This window comes from Talpa occidentalis, unplaced genomic scaffold (assembly GCF_014898055.3).
Source record: "Talpa occidentalis isolate TD23 unplaced genomic scaffold, MPIMG_talOcc4v2.1 talOcc4.3, whole genome shotgun sequence".
NCBI classification, from domain to species: Eukaryota; Metazoa; Chordata; class Mammalia; order Eulipotyphla; family Talpidae; genus Talpa; species Talpa occidentalis.
Window position 1 is genome coordinate 76,765,284 of NW_023603184.1, and position 19,646 is coordinate 76,784,929.

The 19,646-nt window shown below is 32.9% G+C and overlaps 1 protein-coding gene across 1 annotated transcript in view; it reads right to left on the reverse strand.

The window, feature by feature from the left end:
• The window catches only part of LRP1B (LDL receptor related protein 1B), a 1,722,250-nt gene that overhangs the window by 460,438 nt on the left and 1,242,166 nt on the right, over nucleotides 1-19,646 (reverse strand). Inside the window, exon 33 of the mRNA XM_054699700.1 lies at nucleotides 2,801-2,941. Coding sequence (XP_054555675.1) covers nucleotides 2,801-2,941 — 141 coding nt within the window. The remainder of the gene's footprint in view (nucleotides 1-2,800; nucleotides 2,942-19,646) is intronic.

Here is a 19,646-nt window from a genome sequence, read left to right on the forward strand (position 1 = left end):
TAAAGTTACTCATTTAAATGCAGATTTAATTTAACTACCATTGAAGACTGAAAGGCAGGGAACAGTTTGACAATTTATGCTTAACACTTAAGGTTTGAAGAAACACAAAATGCAGGGTAGAGAAAACAAATGAATTGAAGAAGTAAAGAAAAATAGAATAGGGAAGAGAGTCAATTCATATAAATTTGATAGTATCACAAATAAGTAAAAAAGAAGCATCTGAGACTGCACATTTTTAATATAAATTCACTGATAGTAATACATATTGTATTACCTTTATTTTTTAATATCAAAATCAACCTATATTTACAGTTATGTTGTATAGCAACAATATACATTGCATACATTATTAGTTTAGCATAGGATGCATTGATAATGGAGCAGAGAAAATTTTTTCAAAGAGTCATTATTTTCAGTAAGATCTATGCCTATTAAATATATATTGATATAGGAAAATATTAGCTAGTTTTAAAAGTAATAATTTAGTGATTATCTAGTAAGTTAGAATTACTATCTTGGCTTACTCTTTGTAATGTTATTGATGTTCAAACCTCGTATCTCAAAGCTGTGTGGAGCTAGAAAGTCTACTTGACTAACGAGAAGTCTCTGCTCTCCAGTGATCTATGTCAAAAATGATAAATGAAATAGCTAATTGTACTTTGAAATCCAAAGAGGTAGTAATGTTAATACCTTAAATAGTCCTAAATTGCTCATATTTCATACTAATGAGGCTTTTAAGCTACCTGCTGTGATTCTGTTAATGGGACTGTCTTTAATACAGATGCTCTTATCAGCATATTCTTCTAGTAAAAATAGTATATTCACTGCATTTTAAGCTTAGTTATATTACATGATCCGTTTCTAAGTGTTAGAGGTTCTTGAGAGTGGTAATACTTCCACAGTGTGAAAAATACAACACCTCGCCTACAAGATAAAATCCTTAAAAGACGAGGGAAATTCTTTGCAACATGAGCAAACTGAGTCAAATATGATATATAAGATTTTTCCTCCCAGAAACTTTATTGGAATTATATCAAGAAAAAATTTTGATGTATTAATTTCAATAAAATGTATGTTCATATTTTTAAAAGTGAATATAGATAGATTAAATTCCTTGTTTGGAAATATTTGTGTGTGTATATTCTGTTGTGCATTTCCAGCTATAAACTCATTAAGTGTAGATGATAAACTTAATATCACTGTAAGATTTTATACTTAACAAATTGGTTGTGTTAAAATTTATGAAAGTTCTGTGATTTTTTTTTATTTTTCCAAATTATATAAAAATGTTATATTACTGAATTGCCAGTGAAAATACCCCTGTTCTTTTTTTTAAGATTACTTATTTATGCATACAAGAACTGGGGTACAGGCCAGAGACACAGCGGCTGAGAGGATTCACCAGAGACAGCGTGGGGAGCAGAACAGGAAGATTGACTGAAATACACTGTTGAGGGGAGCAGTGGGCAAGACAGGAGAGGTCTGCTGCACCATGTGTGTTGCTCTCTGGACGGCTAGGGATCAAATTTGTGCTTCAGTGGCTGTGAATAGCTTCACAGGTTGCATCTTAACCCCTTGTACCACCAGGGAGGCCCATCCCTGTTCATTGTTAGAATAAACAACGACCAAAAAAAGAATATATATGTATCAGAATACACATGTTTGCATTACAATTTGGGTGTTGATATCTTTTCAAGAATGAAAAGAACCCAATAAGCAATCCTTTTCTCTTGAAAATATTATTTATATATAGATATATATCTATATATTTCTATATATCTATATATATAGATATATATATATATCTATATATATATACTTTTTTTTTCTGTTGTTCCTGGCAAGAAATTTCAGACTAAAAGTTGTCCCATGTTCTATAAAGAAGACAACCATGAATCTGATCTTTATTTTGTCTTCTGTTGGGCAGGAGTGACTCTGTATTAATATCTCTAGTAAATTTTGCCTGCTTGAGGGTTGTCAACTCTATTCAGAATTATTAATCCTCTTAGTTCACTCTTCTTATCCTCAATTCCTCTTTGATTTAGCCTATAGGCTCAAAATCCTGTGATAAAAATCCCTTTAAATCTTCTGTAATTTTTTTCCTAATTTAAAAAAAAAACAAAGGTATAAGAAGCAAAAGACTTTCGTGGGAGAAACTAAAGTAGGAAAGTATAACAGAAAAAAAAATATATTTCTCTAGGAAGGGAATTCTGTTAATGCCATGGATCATAAAGCAAAAACTAAGAAAGGACTAGCAGGTGTGGGGCTGTACTGGCTGGCATCTCTAATCTAATTGCCATTTGGGCAATGTGACAAGTCCACCTATGTAAACCATCTGTTAGTTCTCTCACTCCATTTCACTGCACACCATTTGGACAAGCAAAAACAAAAAAAAAAGCAAAATGTTTAGATCCAAATAATGTACTACTTTTGGATATGAAATTCATATATTGATATAGTCCATTTGAAGTCCCTTAGTTCATTTAGTTCCTGGGGTCAATTATATACTCTATATATTTTACAAAGATCTTATTGTTATATTTTTGAATAAAGAAGTGGATAAGTCTCCTCTTTGAAGACCTGACAAATTAAGATTCCTGGGGAAGCTTTATTAATGTTTTGAAAGCTCATTTTACACTTATGATAAAGGTATTTCTTTTTCAGTATTAATGGCATTATTTCTCTTTTACTTATTTAGAAGCAAAAATAGGAACTTTCAATTGTTGAATTGAGAAAATAATATGAAAAATGAGAACACTGTATATTCCAAAGGTGCTATGAATTCATTAGTGAGACTTACCTTGCTGTGCTTCTTTATCATATACTTTCATATGAACAACCCCAGAAGTCTTATTTCTTAGGACTGTGGGGTTTCTTCCATCTCTTTTGCTGCAGGTTCCCAGCTGAGCTGAGCTTTGATCTGCCCACCACAATTTCTTATCTATAAAAATGGAAAGGATTTTCTTTATGAAAAAGATAATCATCTCATTAAATAATCATAAATTGATCTCAAATTATAATACTTTCTGATTTCTTTTTTTTAATTTCCATAATTATTTTTAAGGGAGATGGTAAAATAGCCTTTACTTTTAAAAAGGAAAGCTATTGTTACATTTCATTATTTAAATTTTGATTCTCCCTTCCTAGTTAGGGAATTTTTATTTAAATTTTGCTTTTCCTTAAAATATATGATATAAAGAGGAATATTTCAAGTTATTAGGAATATAGATTTTATAATTTACATACTTTAAGCATAATGATAGTATTATACTATATTTGTAAATAAATGAAAAATCCAACAATCTAAATCACAATATGAAAAATATTATTATTCTTTAACTTTTCCTTAAAAAGGGTAACTTTTTAATCATAAATACTCTTCATTTTTGGATTATTACAGTGATAGTAATCTTTTTTTGTGCACAGTTTATATCTCCTTCTTAAAATTATTATTAATGACCATTGTTACCTCACATTGAGTTTTCATTTGGCTGCATATATTCCACAGTGTGCTTCAGATAAAACAGTCCTCACCACGAAACTAGCATTCTAGTGAATAGTGCACATTTATTATATTATTATTTCAAATTGGTAAAGCAAAACGCTAAGGAAACTATTATCATTCTTATTTCCTAGATGAAGAATCTGAGATTACTCATCTATGGAGTAAGAGATTAACTACCTTAATCAAATTTATATAACTAGTATTTCTGTCTCTAAAATTTGTGTTTTTATCTAAGACTCCATACTGAATACATTTTCAAAAATCAAATAATGTAATTATTTAAAATAAAGTACATAATTTTATAGGTTTTGTACAATTTAGACTATTCAACAAAAACAATTAATGACAATTGAAACTGAATCAGTTAATTCTATGAAAAAAAAAACAACAACAACAACATAGCTGTACCTCTAAGGTACAGTTATTCACATTCAAATTTGAGGATATTTTGAGAGAATCAAAGCCTAGTTTCAGGCACTGAAAGAACAATATTACATCAAAAATAATCATCACAACCTGAATCTGATTTTGTGTAATGCACAATTCTAAACATCACAAAGTAATTCATTCAATCTGCACAATTATTGTATGAGGTAAGTACTACTATTATTGCAGATAAATGCTCCCCTCCTGAACAATACCCTCAGTGTTAGCAATACCCTCAGAATATTACTACTAAATCATTTTCCACTAGATTACTAAATCATTTTCCATTTGATAGTGGCCCCAATTTATGAAGTAAACTTGCACTGATTTTCATAGTCCCTAGTAGTAATCTCATTTCTATAGTATCCCTTTCTATAAGGGGATGGAATTTAGTCTTTGCTCTTGACAAATTGATATGGAAACTACATTATGATGATGAAGTTGATTAGCCCATATACACATGTTTTATTTACAACAATGAATTTATATGACATAAGAGGTTTTCAATGGAGATTGGGGAAGGAGTAGAGACTATAGATGTTATTTTAAAGGAATAAATCACAGTATGTATAGGGGACTGAGTACATGTGTTTCCACTTCTGTATCTTTCACCAAATCACTATGATGAAAACACAGGACATGCACACATACAACCGTATAAGAACACATAAAATAAACAAGAAAATGAGGGATATATAAAAAAAAATCTAAGATGGTACATGTTTGGAAATAGGAAAATGGTAAAACAAACATAAATTTGCAATGTAGAATGTGATTTTATTTTATTTTTTGAAGTTATATTTTTATTAAAAATTTTAATATGTAAATATTTAATATTTAAACCTGCATAAAAGATAATTGTAAAGATGGATGACTATATATCATATACAAAAGTTACCATGTGTAACTCTATGGCAATGAGATTAATATCAACTATAAACAAAAGTTCAAAAGCTCCTATACAGCAAAAGAAAATACAAGATTAAGGAGACATCCTACTAAATGGGATATGTAGGAAAAGGAAACTTATTTCATTGTTGGTGAAAATGTGAACTGGTGACATCATGTTGGAAAGAAACCTGGATTTACATTAAGAGTTTAAAAATGGAAATACTCTGCGACCCTGCAATCCCAGTCTTGGACATCTGTCCAAAGAATATGAAACCATCAACACAAAAACCCACGTGTTCTACAATGTTCATAGCAGCGCCATATACATGATTTACAGAGACACAGCTAAAATGTGCATCAGTGTCTGATTGGATCAAGAAGATGTGGTACATCCACACCATGGAGTATGATATAGCCATAAGAAAGGATAAACTGTAGTCACTGTCAACAAAATGGAAAGAACTTGAGAGAATTAAATGCAGCACTGTATTCAGAATGATAAAATCAAACACTGGTCATTTACACAGCAGAAAATTTAATAACGTAAAACACTTTGAAAAACCTTTCATGTGACTAGATAGATAGATAGATAGATAGATAGATAGATAGATAGATAGATAGATAGATAGGCAGGCAGATAGGATAGGTGGGGAATGTTGATGATGGGGAGGATAAGCATGTATGGGGACAGGAGATAAGTAGGATGTATCTGTGTATTTTCCTCTCAAATTTGCTGTGAACCTGAAATTTCTCCAACAAAATGATTTCTTTAGGAAAAAAAAAGGGACTATTGCCATATGTAACACTATGGATGAAATGTGATACAGAAAGAACCAGTCACAGAAGGACAAACACTACAGGATTTCACATATATAAGGTAACTAAATAGTCAAAAATCATAGAAATAGAGAGTATAATTGAGGCGATTAGGAACTAGGTGGGAGAGTAGGAAATAGGGAGTTACAGTAGGAAATAGGGAGTTACAGTTGAAGAGACAAAAATTTCCAATGCATTAAAGAATAAATTTTAGAGAGTCACTGCACAGCATTGTAATTATAGTTAAATATTAATAGCATATTGCACACTTGTAATTTCCTAAGAGGGTGTATTCCAGAAAATAGGAAAAATAATTGAAGACTACTATTAGTGCTGTTCATAAAATGGGCATAATTCAGTTTCATTTTCTATTTTGTTTGTTCCCCACCTTTGTATAAATCCACTGTACACACATTTCATTGTAAATATGTACCCCATCTTCAGTAAAATATTTTAGTCTAGCTTATACCTATATTTATTATTCCTTCTACTGATTCTATAGTTTCTACAAGTAATCAAAAGGTTTTATATTTAATTGTTGCATTTTCTTTTAATTTTTCAGTACTACTTCTCACTCTTTAGCCAGAGATGGAAGTTCCTGTTAAAGGATCCCATCTTCTACTTCTTTGTATTGTTCACAGTGTTTTGCTTTCATTTGAACTGAACCTGATAAAAATATTCCTTACATACCTGTGAAATGAGTGGGAAGTAAATAAACCTAAAAATATCCACCCATGATAATTCATAACTTAGAAAACATTTAAATAAAGTCTTCCCTTCCATTCCCTATTGATATGATCTTAAAAAAATCTTTTTAAATATTGCCCTTATTTCAACAAGAACTTAATACTTGGTTGCATAATCATTATTTTAAATCATATTTGTTTCTCAATTTTTTCCTCACATAGTTATTGATATGAATAGTCTAGAATCTTCAGAATTTACCAACATTTTCAAATAGCTGCCTTAAATTGTATGTAATTATAAATGGCTCTACCTTTATGGGCTAAGCTGTATCTCCCAAAATTCATTTTTTGAAATCCTAACACCTAGTACACCAAACTATGAACATATTTGGAGATTGTCTATTTTTAACTCTATTTATTTCTGTATTATAATTGGGAAGTTAGCAGTAATACCCTAAATGCAAATACTATTAAGCTAAAGACCAATAAAACTTTTGTTGTTTAATTCAATTGCAAGAGCATTGGCTTACATTATTTGTGATTTAGAGGTATAGGATCACCCACCATCCAAACACAGTCCATTGTGCTCCTTTCATACTTCCTTTTCTCCTCTCCCCGGACCCTCAGTAACCTTAGTTCTACAGTCACATTTTTAGTGTATCTTATTGGATTGGCTTTTGTCAGGCCCTTTGTTTTCTTTTTCTATAAGTGACATCATCCATTACTTGTCTCTTTTCTTCTGACTTATATTGCTTAGTATAATGCACCACAGTTCCATCCATACTGTTGAAAATTGAAAGAATTTATCTTTTTATTTATAGCCAAGTAGTAATCCAGTTTGTATATATACCACATATCACTGATCCAATTATCTATTTGGGGTCTTAAGGTTGTTTCCATATTTGGCTATATAGGTTCAACACAACCTCTATTAAAATTTCAATACATTCTTCAAAGAATTAGAAAAAACATTACTAAACTTCTTTTGGGATGACAAAAACTCTGAATAACCAAAGATGAAAGTGAGTATGATTAACTCATTTAATCATCTTGAATGAAATGTAAATTGTTAAACCACCTTTTTATTTAAAGATGAGGAGGGGGCCTCCTAGTGGTGCAGGGGTTAATGTCTCAGTGCTATCAAGCTATCACCAGCCACTGCACAAAGGCCTGATCTATGGCTAAGTGGCTAACCCATATGGCACAGCAGACCTCTCCTGTCTTGTCCACTGCTCCCATCAGCAGTGTATTTCAGTGTATTTTGCCTGTTCTGCTCCCTACTCTGTCTCTGGTGATTTCTTCTCCTTTCCCCCAACACACACACCTCTGGCTTTCTTCCCAATTCCAGTATGCATAAATAAATAAAAATAAATCTTTAAAAAAAAAAAAAAGATGAACAGAAAGGTTAGAAGGCCACCTTACTAAGGTCACATAGCAGAAGCGCATTGTTAACTCTCTGTCAAGAAATAGCAGATAATTGAAGAAAGACTACATGGCAGCCAGGAACAAAATGAATTAAACAGGGAAAATTCTCAGAGCAAGCAAAAGCCGTAAGAGAAATAGAATACAAACATGAGCAAAATGAAAACAAATTAATATCCTCAGAGTTAAAATATATTACATTTTTGGAGCAGGAGCAGAAGTTTATAAGAAATGAATAAATTAGAGAAACAAAAACTGAATACATGGACAATAAAGCTATTATAGCTGAAATATTTTTTTACACAAAGTTTAAGTTGGAAAATTCTCCAAAAGAAAGAAAAAAGGGAAGATAATGAATTTTTACCATCTAAGCTATATGAATTAAGAAAGAGATAATTGAGAAGTAATGAAAAAACATTTAAAAATAACATTTTCCAGAACTGAAGGGAAAGAGTATTTTTAAGAGAAAAATTAAGAATCAAAGGATATAATAGACTAGCATAGGACTTTTCAATTGCAAAATTAAAACTGAGAAGACAACCAAGCCTTAGAAGTGCCAATGCACAAGCATTTACAATCTTAATAGCCATTCTCAACTGTTAAGGACTAAATGTCTGTAGCTTCCCAAGATGAACCTGCATAAACCTTAATCCTCAGTGGGATGGATTAGGGAGTAGGGTCTTTGGAATGTAATTAGGTCATGAAGGCAGATTGTCCATAATGGGATTTGTGGCCTAATAACCAATGTATTAACCCTTTCTTCCTCTGCTCTCCACTGAGAGAATATAGTCAGATTCGTCATTTACAAGTCAGAAGTTAGGCCCTCACTAGATATTGGCCCTGCTGACACTTTGATTCTGGACTTTCCAGGCTCTGGAATAGTGAAAATTAAATATTTGTTGGTTATGTAATTTGTTACAGCAGTTCAGAGTGACTAATCATCAACCAATCAAATATTAGAGTAGAATAAGAAATTTCAGACATTGTACTGATAAGTTTACATTATCAGCACCCTTTCTCAGAAAACCACTGGAAGCTGAACTTTATTTGAAAGATGAAAATAAACTGGGAAATACATTTTTTTCTATAATATAGAATCTATGAAACAAAGAAGATTTAATGATGAGTAGACACAGAAGGATGGCAGTTGCAAATCGAGAGAGAAGCTGTCTATAGGATGTGAGAGAATTTCAGGACCAATGCATTTTGCAGAGAGGACCCAAGAGTATACTATTTCCAGCTCCCATAGGATTAAGTCAAAAATGATATCTACAACTTGAAAAAAATCCATAAATATTGAATAAATAGCAAAATATATAGGCAAAAGAGTTGATTTTGTCTACTGGAAATTTGTGGAGGGGGAGAAATGTAAGCATTCTTACTTGTGAATCTATAAACTACCTATCACCCTACTAGCTCCAAACTCTCTATCTTTTGATTAAAGATCCTCTTAATCTTTACTCACATATCCAAGTAGATGTACATATTTCTTCCTGGGCCTAACAGTTACCTCAAACTTGACATTACCAAAATATGATCCATTTTATTTTTTCCACATAAGCTTCTTTCCCAACTGACTTCTTTTGTGAATTACATTCTTGTGTCAGCCTAAATTCCTATTTTCAAACCCTACACACTAGTGGATTAGTTTTTAAGGTAGAATCCTCCTGAATAGAATTAGTACCCTTATAAAAAATAGCCCCAGAGAACTCTCTCACCCTATTACCATGTAATGGAAAGAAAACAGCTGTCTGTGAAACTGGAAGCTGATTCTCCCAGTCCCGTGATCTTGGACTTCCCAGTCTCTAGAACTTTGAGAAATAAAAGCTTGCTGTGAAAGCCACCCAGTCCATAATATTTTTGTTATAGCAGCCTGAATTGACTAAAGTCACTTTCAGTTACTGTTTTTTCCCTCACTACCTGCAGAGACTGTTCAATCTGAGCAAACTAATCCCTCACTCTTCTTATTTCAGGAACATTTTATTTTCTCTCTCTTCTCACTGAAACTGCTCAACTCAGGGTCTTATCACTTATTCTCCTGACATTCATTGCTAAGGAAACACTAGAGCCATCTTTCCAAAATGCTAATCAGAGCATATCATCCTGCCTCTTAAAACTCTTCAATGATTTCCCCCTGCCAAGTTCTTTAGTATGGTATAAAGGTCATTCACACATTGGTGTCTGCTTAATTTCCATCACCAGATCTATTACTGCCCCTAGTGCTCCATGTTCCAGGAATAATGAATTACAGTCAATTTTCATTTTTTCAGGGATAGTGTGGGGGAAAAATGGACAAACATAACCAAAAGGCCATTTATTTGCAGAGCAAAATAATTAAATTTTTGTGAAAAGAGAAATATCTACAAATCAGATGGAGTCTATTATTTATAATTATATAGAAACCATTACACTTTACTTTGCAATTTTACATTGCAAATCAGGAACGCCCCTACACCTGGACAATCAGAAGTGGGTATGTTTGCTTATAGCATTTTGCTAGCCTATTAGCAGCTCTTCCATACAGGATCATCTCTGCAAATTGTCTAAAGTCCTATGTAAAAACCAACTTTCTATGGCGGTGATTGAACTAGAAATCTCTTTGCCTGCTTTCCACAAGACTTTTTTTTCTCAAGCAGGAAATTTGGAGGTCAGTGAAGGTTGGATGGAGAGCATTGCAGAACAAAGCCCAGAATTTTGCTTTGAAGCCTTTGTGACCTTGAACTGACAGATATGGCCCTGAACTCTTTCCACCCATTGTTATATTGAGAGGCTTGCCTCATTGAGAGCTGAGGGAGCAGTTTAGGGTTATAAGAAGAAAAACTTGAGAATGGCAGGTAATTTAATTTCTAAGTTGATGGCTTGACTGTGTTGCCCGTGAACTAGTATTTCTGTGATGATATAAGAGAGAATGACAGTGAGAGGGGAGAATTAGCTGACAAAAATAAGACAGCTTCAAATAAGTGCTTGCTGGGAAGTTTAGAAAAATAACAGTTTATTCAATGAAAACTGATATTACCTTTCATTAGAAAAAAGGAAGCGGGGCAAGAAGAGGAGGGAGAAGGGATGAAGAACTACAGTATACTCAGTTCAGATAACTATTTAAACTTTCTAACTAAATGCACCTGTATTATATATTCATCTTTTAACACAGTTAAATATGTGTCTGAACTATGTTTTGTCTGTGTCATCCTTTGATTCCCATTATCCCTGCTAATAGGTTAATATACAGTTGTTAGTGTTTATAATTTTCCAAAATGATTTCCAAACATCCCTATGTATTTTTGCATTTTCCCTCAATTTATGTTCCCCTGCTGGAATCCTCACCTCTATTGCTACACTCACCTCTATTCCCATTGTCTGCATAATGGATCCATATACATATTTCAGACTCATCTCAAATGATACTTTCCAACCATTGTGGAAACTCTGGTTGACCCCAAGAGTTAGAGTGGTTTACTGCAATGTTCTGTGGTCAATTATAACATTGTGATCCTATAAAAATTAAATTTAAATGTATGTCTACTTGTTTACAATACGAGACTCTTCAGAGAAAGACTTATGTCTTATTAAATCTTATCCTTTATACATGCTATTGTCAGTCAAGTGTATAGTCTCCATGGCTGGTTGAGAATCACTATGGTAGGCAAGAAAATATGGTTTAGAACTACACACATGCATGATTTGATAGTTATGGTTACAACTCTGTGAAACAGGGAGGAACATAGAAAAGGCACTCTCTTCCCTGCTCCCCCTTATATGCAGTCAACTTGGATTACAAATTTCAGTATGCCGTGTACTAAACTTCCCAAGCAGGGCAGCTGCCGGGAAATAAGGGTATAGCTGAATGATAAGGTCAACCTATATAACACAGACAGCAGGTGGGCCTGCTAACTTGCTTCTACAGCCTGACTTGTACCCTGGAACTGTTTGCTAACAGGATAGATGGTATCTAACTACCTGTTGAAATTAATACACACACACTCTCTTCTCATATAACTCCCCTTGAAACAAACCTTTTCACTTAAAGTTCTCTTTACATGCCTGTTTTTGGGTCCTATTGTGTAGGTGAGGACTAGGTCATCCCTGAAGTTTCCTCTGGGGGTAACTTGTAACAATACTTCCTGTGACCTTTATTCTCTGGATGACATTGAACAATTCAAAAACACTTACTACTATTCTCTTTATTTGTATATCTTGAAAAATCCATCAAATTCATGTACTAGCTGAGTGATTTGAATAGTAAGAACAATCATTGGTGGCTATATTGAGTAAATAAATGATTCAAAATAAAAACCTGAAAATTTTGGCTATATTTATTCTTTTACATAAGCAATTCAGAAAAATATTTTTACCCACTGGCAATAACAATGGGTATGGAATATGCTTTCAGTATGATGGATAAATTTGCACTATTTCACTATGATTTTACACTGCTTCGTTTGTGGCTAGTGAAGGATAGCAAAATATACCAATCTAAAACATGCCTCTTTAAAAAAAATTGCCTGTTTGGAATAAGGATTATTTTGAACTAAGTAAACTGAGAAAACCAGACATAGAAGATAATCTGAAAACTGAAGTTATCTTTTTATAAGGAAGATTTGCATGATAAAGGGAACTTTTAAGAGAAAGAGAACAATTACCATTGACAATACTTTCACCTGAGAGACTTACTTACATTGCAGGGCAACCTTTGTTTACCAAATTTTTCTTCCTCCTGTAAATTCACTTCCCCTTTTGAAGACCTAAAATACTAATACCATTCCTTAGCTCAGGATGGTACATAGTCTCAATCATCTGTCTTTTGGATTTCTTATCTAGTGGAACTACTGTATGTGCATAATTAAAGTTGTTGATCTTTCTTCTGTTAACTGTCTTTTATTACAAGGAGGGTAAAAGGGAAGAATCCGGAAAGATAAAAGGAAAATTATTTTTCCTTCCCTACACTGGTTACATTAATTTGCATGGAGGCTGGCTAAAATTAGCAATGCAGTTCTTGACAGTGGAAAATAACAATGCTGACTGTGGTATGCCAAAGATGATTATCCAGACCCAACCCTACATAAAATAACCCATTAAGTCTTTTTGCCTACAGATAGTTCACTTTTCACACAATATCAAGTTATCCTTTCAAAACATAAACCAGATTATAAAATTTCTGTTCAATTCTTCATCTGTCTATAGAGAATAAAGTCTTCAGTTTTTCTGGAATGAAATCCCCTCTACTCTTCCCCACACCAATTAGAATAAGCCAAGTATGTTCTGGCCTTCTGAGCTTTTTATTTGCTATTCTCTCTCTTGTGAAAGGCCTTTCTCAGAAATCTTTACAAGGTTATATAATTCTTGTCATTCAAGTATATGCTCAAATCATACCTTCTCAGCAAAGACTTGCTGGAAATTACAGTTTCACTTCATATCATTTTTCCCTATCTGACATTCCCATGCATGTTTGTGCATTTACTGTCTACCCACAACTAAATGCATGTTCTTTGAAACAAGGGTTATGTTTCACTTTTTTCACTCCCACATCTTCACTCTTTGAGAGACAAAATGTAGATCCATAATGTGGGAAAATGCTCACCATTATAATAGAATTTCCAGAAATAAAGTTGGACTAATACTAGAATATCCCAATTGTGACTCTGATGTTGAGGACATGCTTTAGACAAAAGGGTTGTTTGTAAACAAAAGAGAAAGAGGTAAAGCATGGAAAACCTGACCACCTAGAATTATTATCACCTGGGGGTTGGGCAGTTGTTTTATGGATTTTTCTTCTATTCTTTTATTTCATATCCTTAAATAAATGTGACACTGGAGAATAGATTTTACTTACTTTTAATTCTAGTAGCAATGGAGTCTTGAGCTTCAGACATTGAGATTCATCAACCTGGAGGTTGATAGGAATGATTTTGTCTTGCTCTTTCCTTGAGGGCCATGGTAAGTGAGGCTATTTCTTATGTTAAGTGCCTGGTAGGGAGGTGTGACTGGAAGAGGGAGTACCTGAAGTTGAGCAGTTAAGATGCTCTTCAAAAAATAGTCCTTGGAAACTTTTGGTGATTGCAAACAATAAGAAGATGAAGATAACATCAAAATAAGCAATTCTAATTGTCCTGGATGATTTCTAAGGTCCGGAATCTTAGAGGAGTTTGGACCTTCTGATATTCTGAACTGTTTAAGACTTGGAATTATAGTAAGTATGAATAATAAATGACAATGATATAATTTTGTCATAATAGGCTAACAATATTTGGGCCCTCTGGTTATACCAACTTTAAATGAATCAAGATCTATGTGTGTATTTTCATAATTATTTTTTCATTGATAACTTCCACCCATTTCAAAATGGGGCAAAAGTAACCAAAGTGAACTGTGAATCAGAGATAACAATCCATAAATTTTTACTGCTAAAATCACCAGAGTTTCTTTGTATCATATTGATATTCTAGGTCTATCTGCATGACTGAAACATTCTGTGTTTTCTATTCTTGGATGCTGTGAGATTCTGCTTCATCCTGTATTTTTATAGTAGTCACTTCTTTCCATTACTCAAAATATTCATAATGAAACTCTATGTTTCTGGTAACCAAATCCTACACATAATAGTGACTAAGAAGTAATTCTCAATAGGCCTTGACTTACATTTGTCTGTATTCTTATATTCAGGGCTTGGTTTCAGTTTTTGAAAGGACTCTAACAAATGTGGAAGAGTCTTAGAAGATAACAGTCATGATATAGATGGATCTGAGAACCATGACTTTCCAAATGAAATAAAGAAAGTTAGTTGGATGACCAGATATTTCAAGTGGAGGATGTAGGAAGAATCTATCTGCTGCTTTCTTCAGCTGAAAGAATGTCTATGAGTCAAAGAAGATTAATGGAAAAATCTTAAAAAATTGTAAGTCATTTCACTAGAATATGCTGTATCTAAACTTATACTGTAAACTCTGCTAGTAATGAGTTATATAGATAATCATCATAATATTTATTATTAAGAAAAGAGAAAAAAAAACTTTGAAAACATCAATGTTTATATATAGGTAATGATTTAAATAAAACATCAACCATGAATACAGAAGAATAGTATGTATTAAAATACTATAGGAATAGTTTGCTGAATAGAAAGCAGAGTTTATCATAAATAAAAGTGAATGAAATTTATATGTATTTGCTAATGTCATAAATTTTAATCTTTCTAAATAAAACTTTAAATCATATTCACAATAAAAGATTTTGCTATACTTAAGTATAGCTATTTTGACTGCTTTAAAAATAATATATTGTGTTAGGATTAATATTATCTAACTTTAACTAAATCAAGTTATCTTTACAGTATGCTTCTTGAGCAATGTTTCTTTCAATATAAAATAAAATGCACAAACCGGCATTTTATCCTGGTGTAAAATGCACTGGATATTACAAGATTCCAATTTAAAAAAAAAAGCTTCAAAAGCTGTGTTAGCTTGAAAAATTTACTGTTCTGTCCTTATTATTAAAATATGGATGTTGTTGTTATAGTTACTACCCAACTCTTGGCACTGCCAAATAATTATTTATTGTAAAATTTATTGACTAAAATATATGTGTATGTAAATATAAATATATGTCTGAGTAAAGGTTAAAAATGAATAATGTCATAAAAAAGTGATCTTTGGCACTATCATTTGCCATGTTGCTGTCTTTCCCAAATAATTTAATATGATATATCTATATGCTGAAAATAAAAACAGGTAACATTTCTACCTGATAATGTGTTTCAGGGGGGAATATTGCCCATTTAAATAACCAGTTACCAAAATAATATGTCACTGTATCTCAGTGAGACATACTCTTGAATCAGAAAATAAAATACTTTCTTTGTAAAATTAGCATGATCCCACAATCCTTTATTTTATACCTTATTATAACATGAATGTCATATTTCAAATGTGAAACATAAATTGAACAAAAATATGCGTCCCTTATAAAGAGACTCAGAATAAGTGTTTATATATTATTACCTCCTTGAACCCTCATTTTTATACCTGGAAATCTAATAGATAAGGACTCTGTATATTAGGAATAAATCTTAACATAATGTCTCCAAATAAGGAATGTAACTCTGAATTTGAAAAGTCATACATTTCTTATTATAGTTGAGATTTAAGCAAACATGTTCAACTTAATGATATAAAATATTTTCAAGAAGAGTGGTAATGTGATATGGAGATGCATATTTTTCATTATATACCAAACATTCTCCAACTTTGAACAGATTCCTCAAAACCAGAAATTCCCCTCAAAAATAATTTTAGACACAATATCACAAGGGGTAAACACGCAAGAAAGCTCAAATTTAATTTGCATGGAAATTATTTTGAGGCCTATTGGCTGTATAAAAGGGAAAAAAAAAAAAAGCATATTTCAAGGGGACTTTCCAGAAAGATTTTTCAAATAACATACTCTATTAAATAAGTTTGTAATTTTACTCATTTAGTATATGCCTTGGCTCCTTTCTATAACTATGTGGTTTATATTTTTTCTGCTGTTCATTATGTCAAAATATTAGACATATTCCAACTTAAGAAATCTGCCCAGAAAATTAGGCTTCTTCCCTCAGCAGTATATTTCAGTAGATCTGCCTGCTCTGCTCCCCATTCTGTCTCTGGTGAATCCTCTTATCCCCAGCACCTCTGGCCTACACCCCAGCTCTTCTATGCATAAACAAACAAACAAACAAATAAATAAATCTTTAAAAAATAAAATTAGTGGGCAAAATTTGAAGACAAATAGGATTTACAATGTCTCAAAGAATCTCCTCCAAGATTTTTTAACAAAAAAGGGGAAATGGGTAACTTACAATGGAGAAAACCAGCAGACACCATCTGCACTAAGTGATCCCTATCAACATCACAGGAAAAAGACTGATTTCACTATCATGAACCCCAGACACACACCCCCTGAGGCACCTATGTAACATTCTTGCCAGAATTACATAACCTGATTCAATAATGGGAAAACATATGACATCCCCAAATTAAAGAATATCTACAAAAATAATCCCCAACACTCCTCAGAAATGTGAAGTTCATGAAAAGAGAAAGATTGAGGAGTTCTCATAGACTGGAGAAGAATAAGGAAAAATAACAACCATGTGTAGTGTGGAATTTTTCAAAAGAAAAATGATGTTACTCAAAAAAAAGCTGATGAAATTTCATATCTATAGGTCAATAGCATCATACTATTGTTAATTTTCTAGTTGCAACAATGTAGTAAGATGATATTCAGGGAATCTTGGTGAGGGTATCTGGAAACTTTAGCATTTTTTGCAACATCTTTAATTTTTTAAGTTAAAAATTAGTTCAAAACAAGTCCAATGAATTGGTGGCAGATATTCAGTGCTTTGGTAGAGGGTATAGTGTGGTAAACATATATCTGAAGAGGTATGACCATATGCTCCTAATATATAGCATTATAAAGCCTTATACTAACTCACTAAAAATAACACAAAATCTTCAATGTTTTTGCTTCCATTAAAGTATTACCACTGATAATAAGATCAAATCTACTATTATAAAATATTTTTTCTTTCAATTTGAAAACATCTTTGTCTGGAAGATAGATATATTTTTATTAGTATATTGATAAGTTAGAGCTTAAATTAATTCTAAATTTATCTCATAAGAGAACTTACCAATTAAAATAACACAAAAATGACAGAGCACAAAACTGAAATCTTAACAGTGCTTACCATCCCACAGGTGTTATTTGTATCTTACTATTACACTGACTAAAGAGGCCTCTTAAAAGGATTCTGGATAAACTACCTGTCCTTGAAAATCTCATCATATCTTGTGGACAAAGGTCTTATATCTTACTCCTAGATAATAGAATCTCTTTTTCCTCCCCACATAATCTTATTAAGAGTCAATTCTGCTTAAAATCTGAGCACTGACCTTTTGAATACCCTTCCATCCTATGGATGCATCTATATCAAAAAGTAACATGGAAAAATTATAACTATCATTTACAACCTTAAAAACACCTAATTTATGGTCTCTTCTTTTTTTCCCCCATACACAATATATTCCTTGCATGGATACAGTTTAATATGGGACACTATTAATTACAATTAAATTGAAGCATTTATCTGTTTCAACTTTGTAATTTTTTTTTCCTTTTGTGGGACCCTCTCCCGCAGCCGGAGACCAAACCGGCACTGCAGAGGCTGTGGGCAGTTCTTGCAGCCCAGGGCTCAACCGCTGTGCCATGAGGGGAGGCCCTCAACTTTGTGATGTTTAATATAATTCTCAAAGTATATGAGATTATAGGATACTGATGATGAAAAGGGAAGCAAGAGAAATTTACATACATATTGATGCTCAGGTACTAATTATCTATTTAATTTACCCACCTTCTAGAGACAGTTGGATGGTATGGATAGCAGAAAACTAAACTGATTTTCAAGACTCCCAACTTCTATTACTTTTACTTTCATTTATATGAACATGAACCCACAGTACACTGGATAGTGGTGTCCTGAGCTCCAAGAAGACTTTGCAGTGTATTCAGAGGTGTGAAGACCATAAGACACATGGTATTCAAGAAACCATTCCTTCAAATACAGGCACAGCTTGAAGATATTGTGGATTTAGTTCCACACCCGCACAAGAAATTGAATATTGCCATAAAAAAGTCACATGAATTTTCATTTTCCTAGTGCCCATAAAGTTATGTTTACACTATACTGTAGTGTATATATGCCTCTCCTCCAAAATCTCCTGTATCAGATGCCACCTATCCAAGCCTAATTTGGGTTGAAAAGAATTGTCAAATTGTACACCTCCAGTCTGATTGCTTAGCTTTGGTTTAAATGGATAAAACTCACCAGATCATAACACGGTTGCAAGCTATTTATTATATTCAAATAGGACATAATATCTGTAGAGTATTTGGACTTCTGGATGAACTCTGTTTTTTTTTTTTTTTGTTTTTTTTTTTTTAATTAATTTTTAAGTTCCTTTAAAGTGTTGTTTTAAACCCAAATGCCCCCCCACACAAAAAAAATGACTGGATCAGGAAAACGTGGCATATATACATAATGGAATATGATTCAGCAATCAAAAAAAGATAAACTCATGCCATCGCAGCAACGTGGATGGAGCTAGAAGGAATTATGCTCAGTGAAATAAGTCAGAAGGAAAAAGAAAAATATCAGATGGTTTCACTTATAGTAGGAATATAGGGGAACCAACTAAGACATCAGTGTAAAAAAATAATAACAGTACAAAACACAACAAAGCAAAAAGAGACAATCATAAATCAAAGACATCCTGCAAGGGAGGAGGAGGGAGAGGGATCAGAGGGAGGGAAGGAGGAGCACAGGGGACTGAGGTGATGGTGCACGGGTGCATTGGTGAAGGAAACACTATGGGGACTACACCTGAAAGGGGGGGAGAGCAAATATTGTTTAAAAATGAACAATGATGGGGCCTCCCCGGAGGCGCAGTGGGTGAGTGCCATACTGTAAAGCTGTCCTCAGCCTCTGCAAGTGCGGGTTCGATTCCCGGCCAGCCAGGGAGAAACACACATGTTGTGGCAGAACTTTCCTGCCTAGCCTACTGCTCCCCTCAGCAGTGTCTGCTGTCCATCTGCCTGTTCTGCTCCCTGCTCTGTCTCTGGTGAATTCTTTTACCCTCCCGCACCTCTGACTGTACCCCAGTTCCTGTATAAATACATCTTAAAAAAAAGAACAATAATGTAAAAAATAAAAAAATATAAAAAAATAAAAGTGTTTTCATCAGATTAACTCAAAAATATATTGTAAATTTAAAACATACTGTTTTTTTACTCTAAACATTTCACTCTTTCTTCCTTTTAAATGAAAGCAGAGATACACAGTAATTTAAAACTATTATATCTCTACT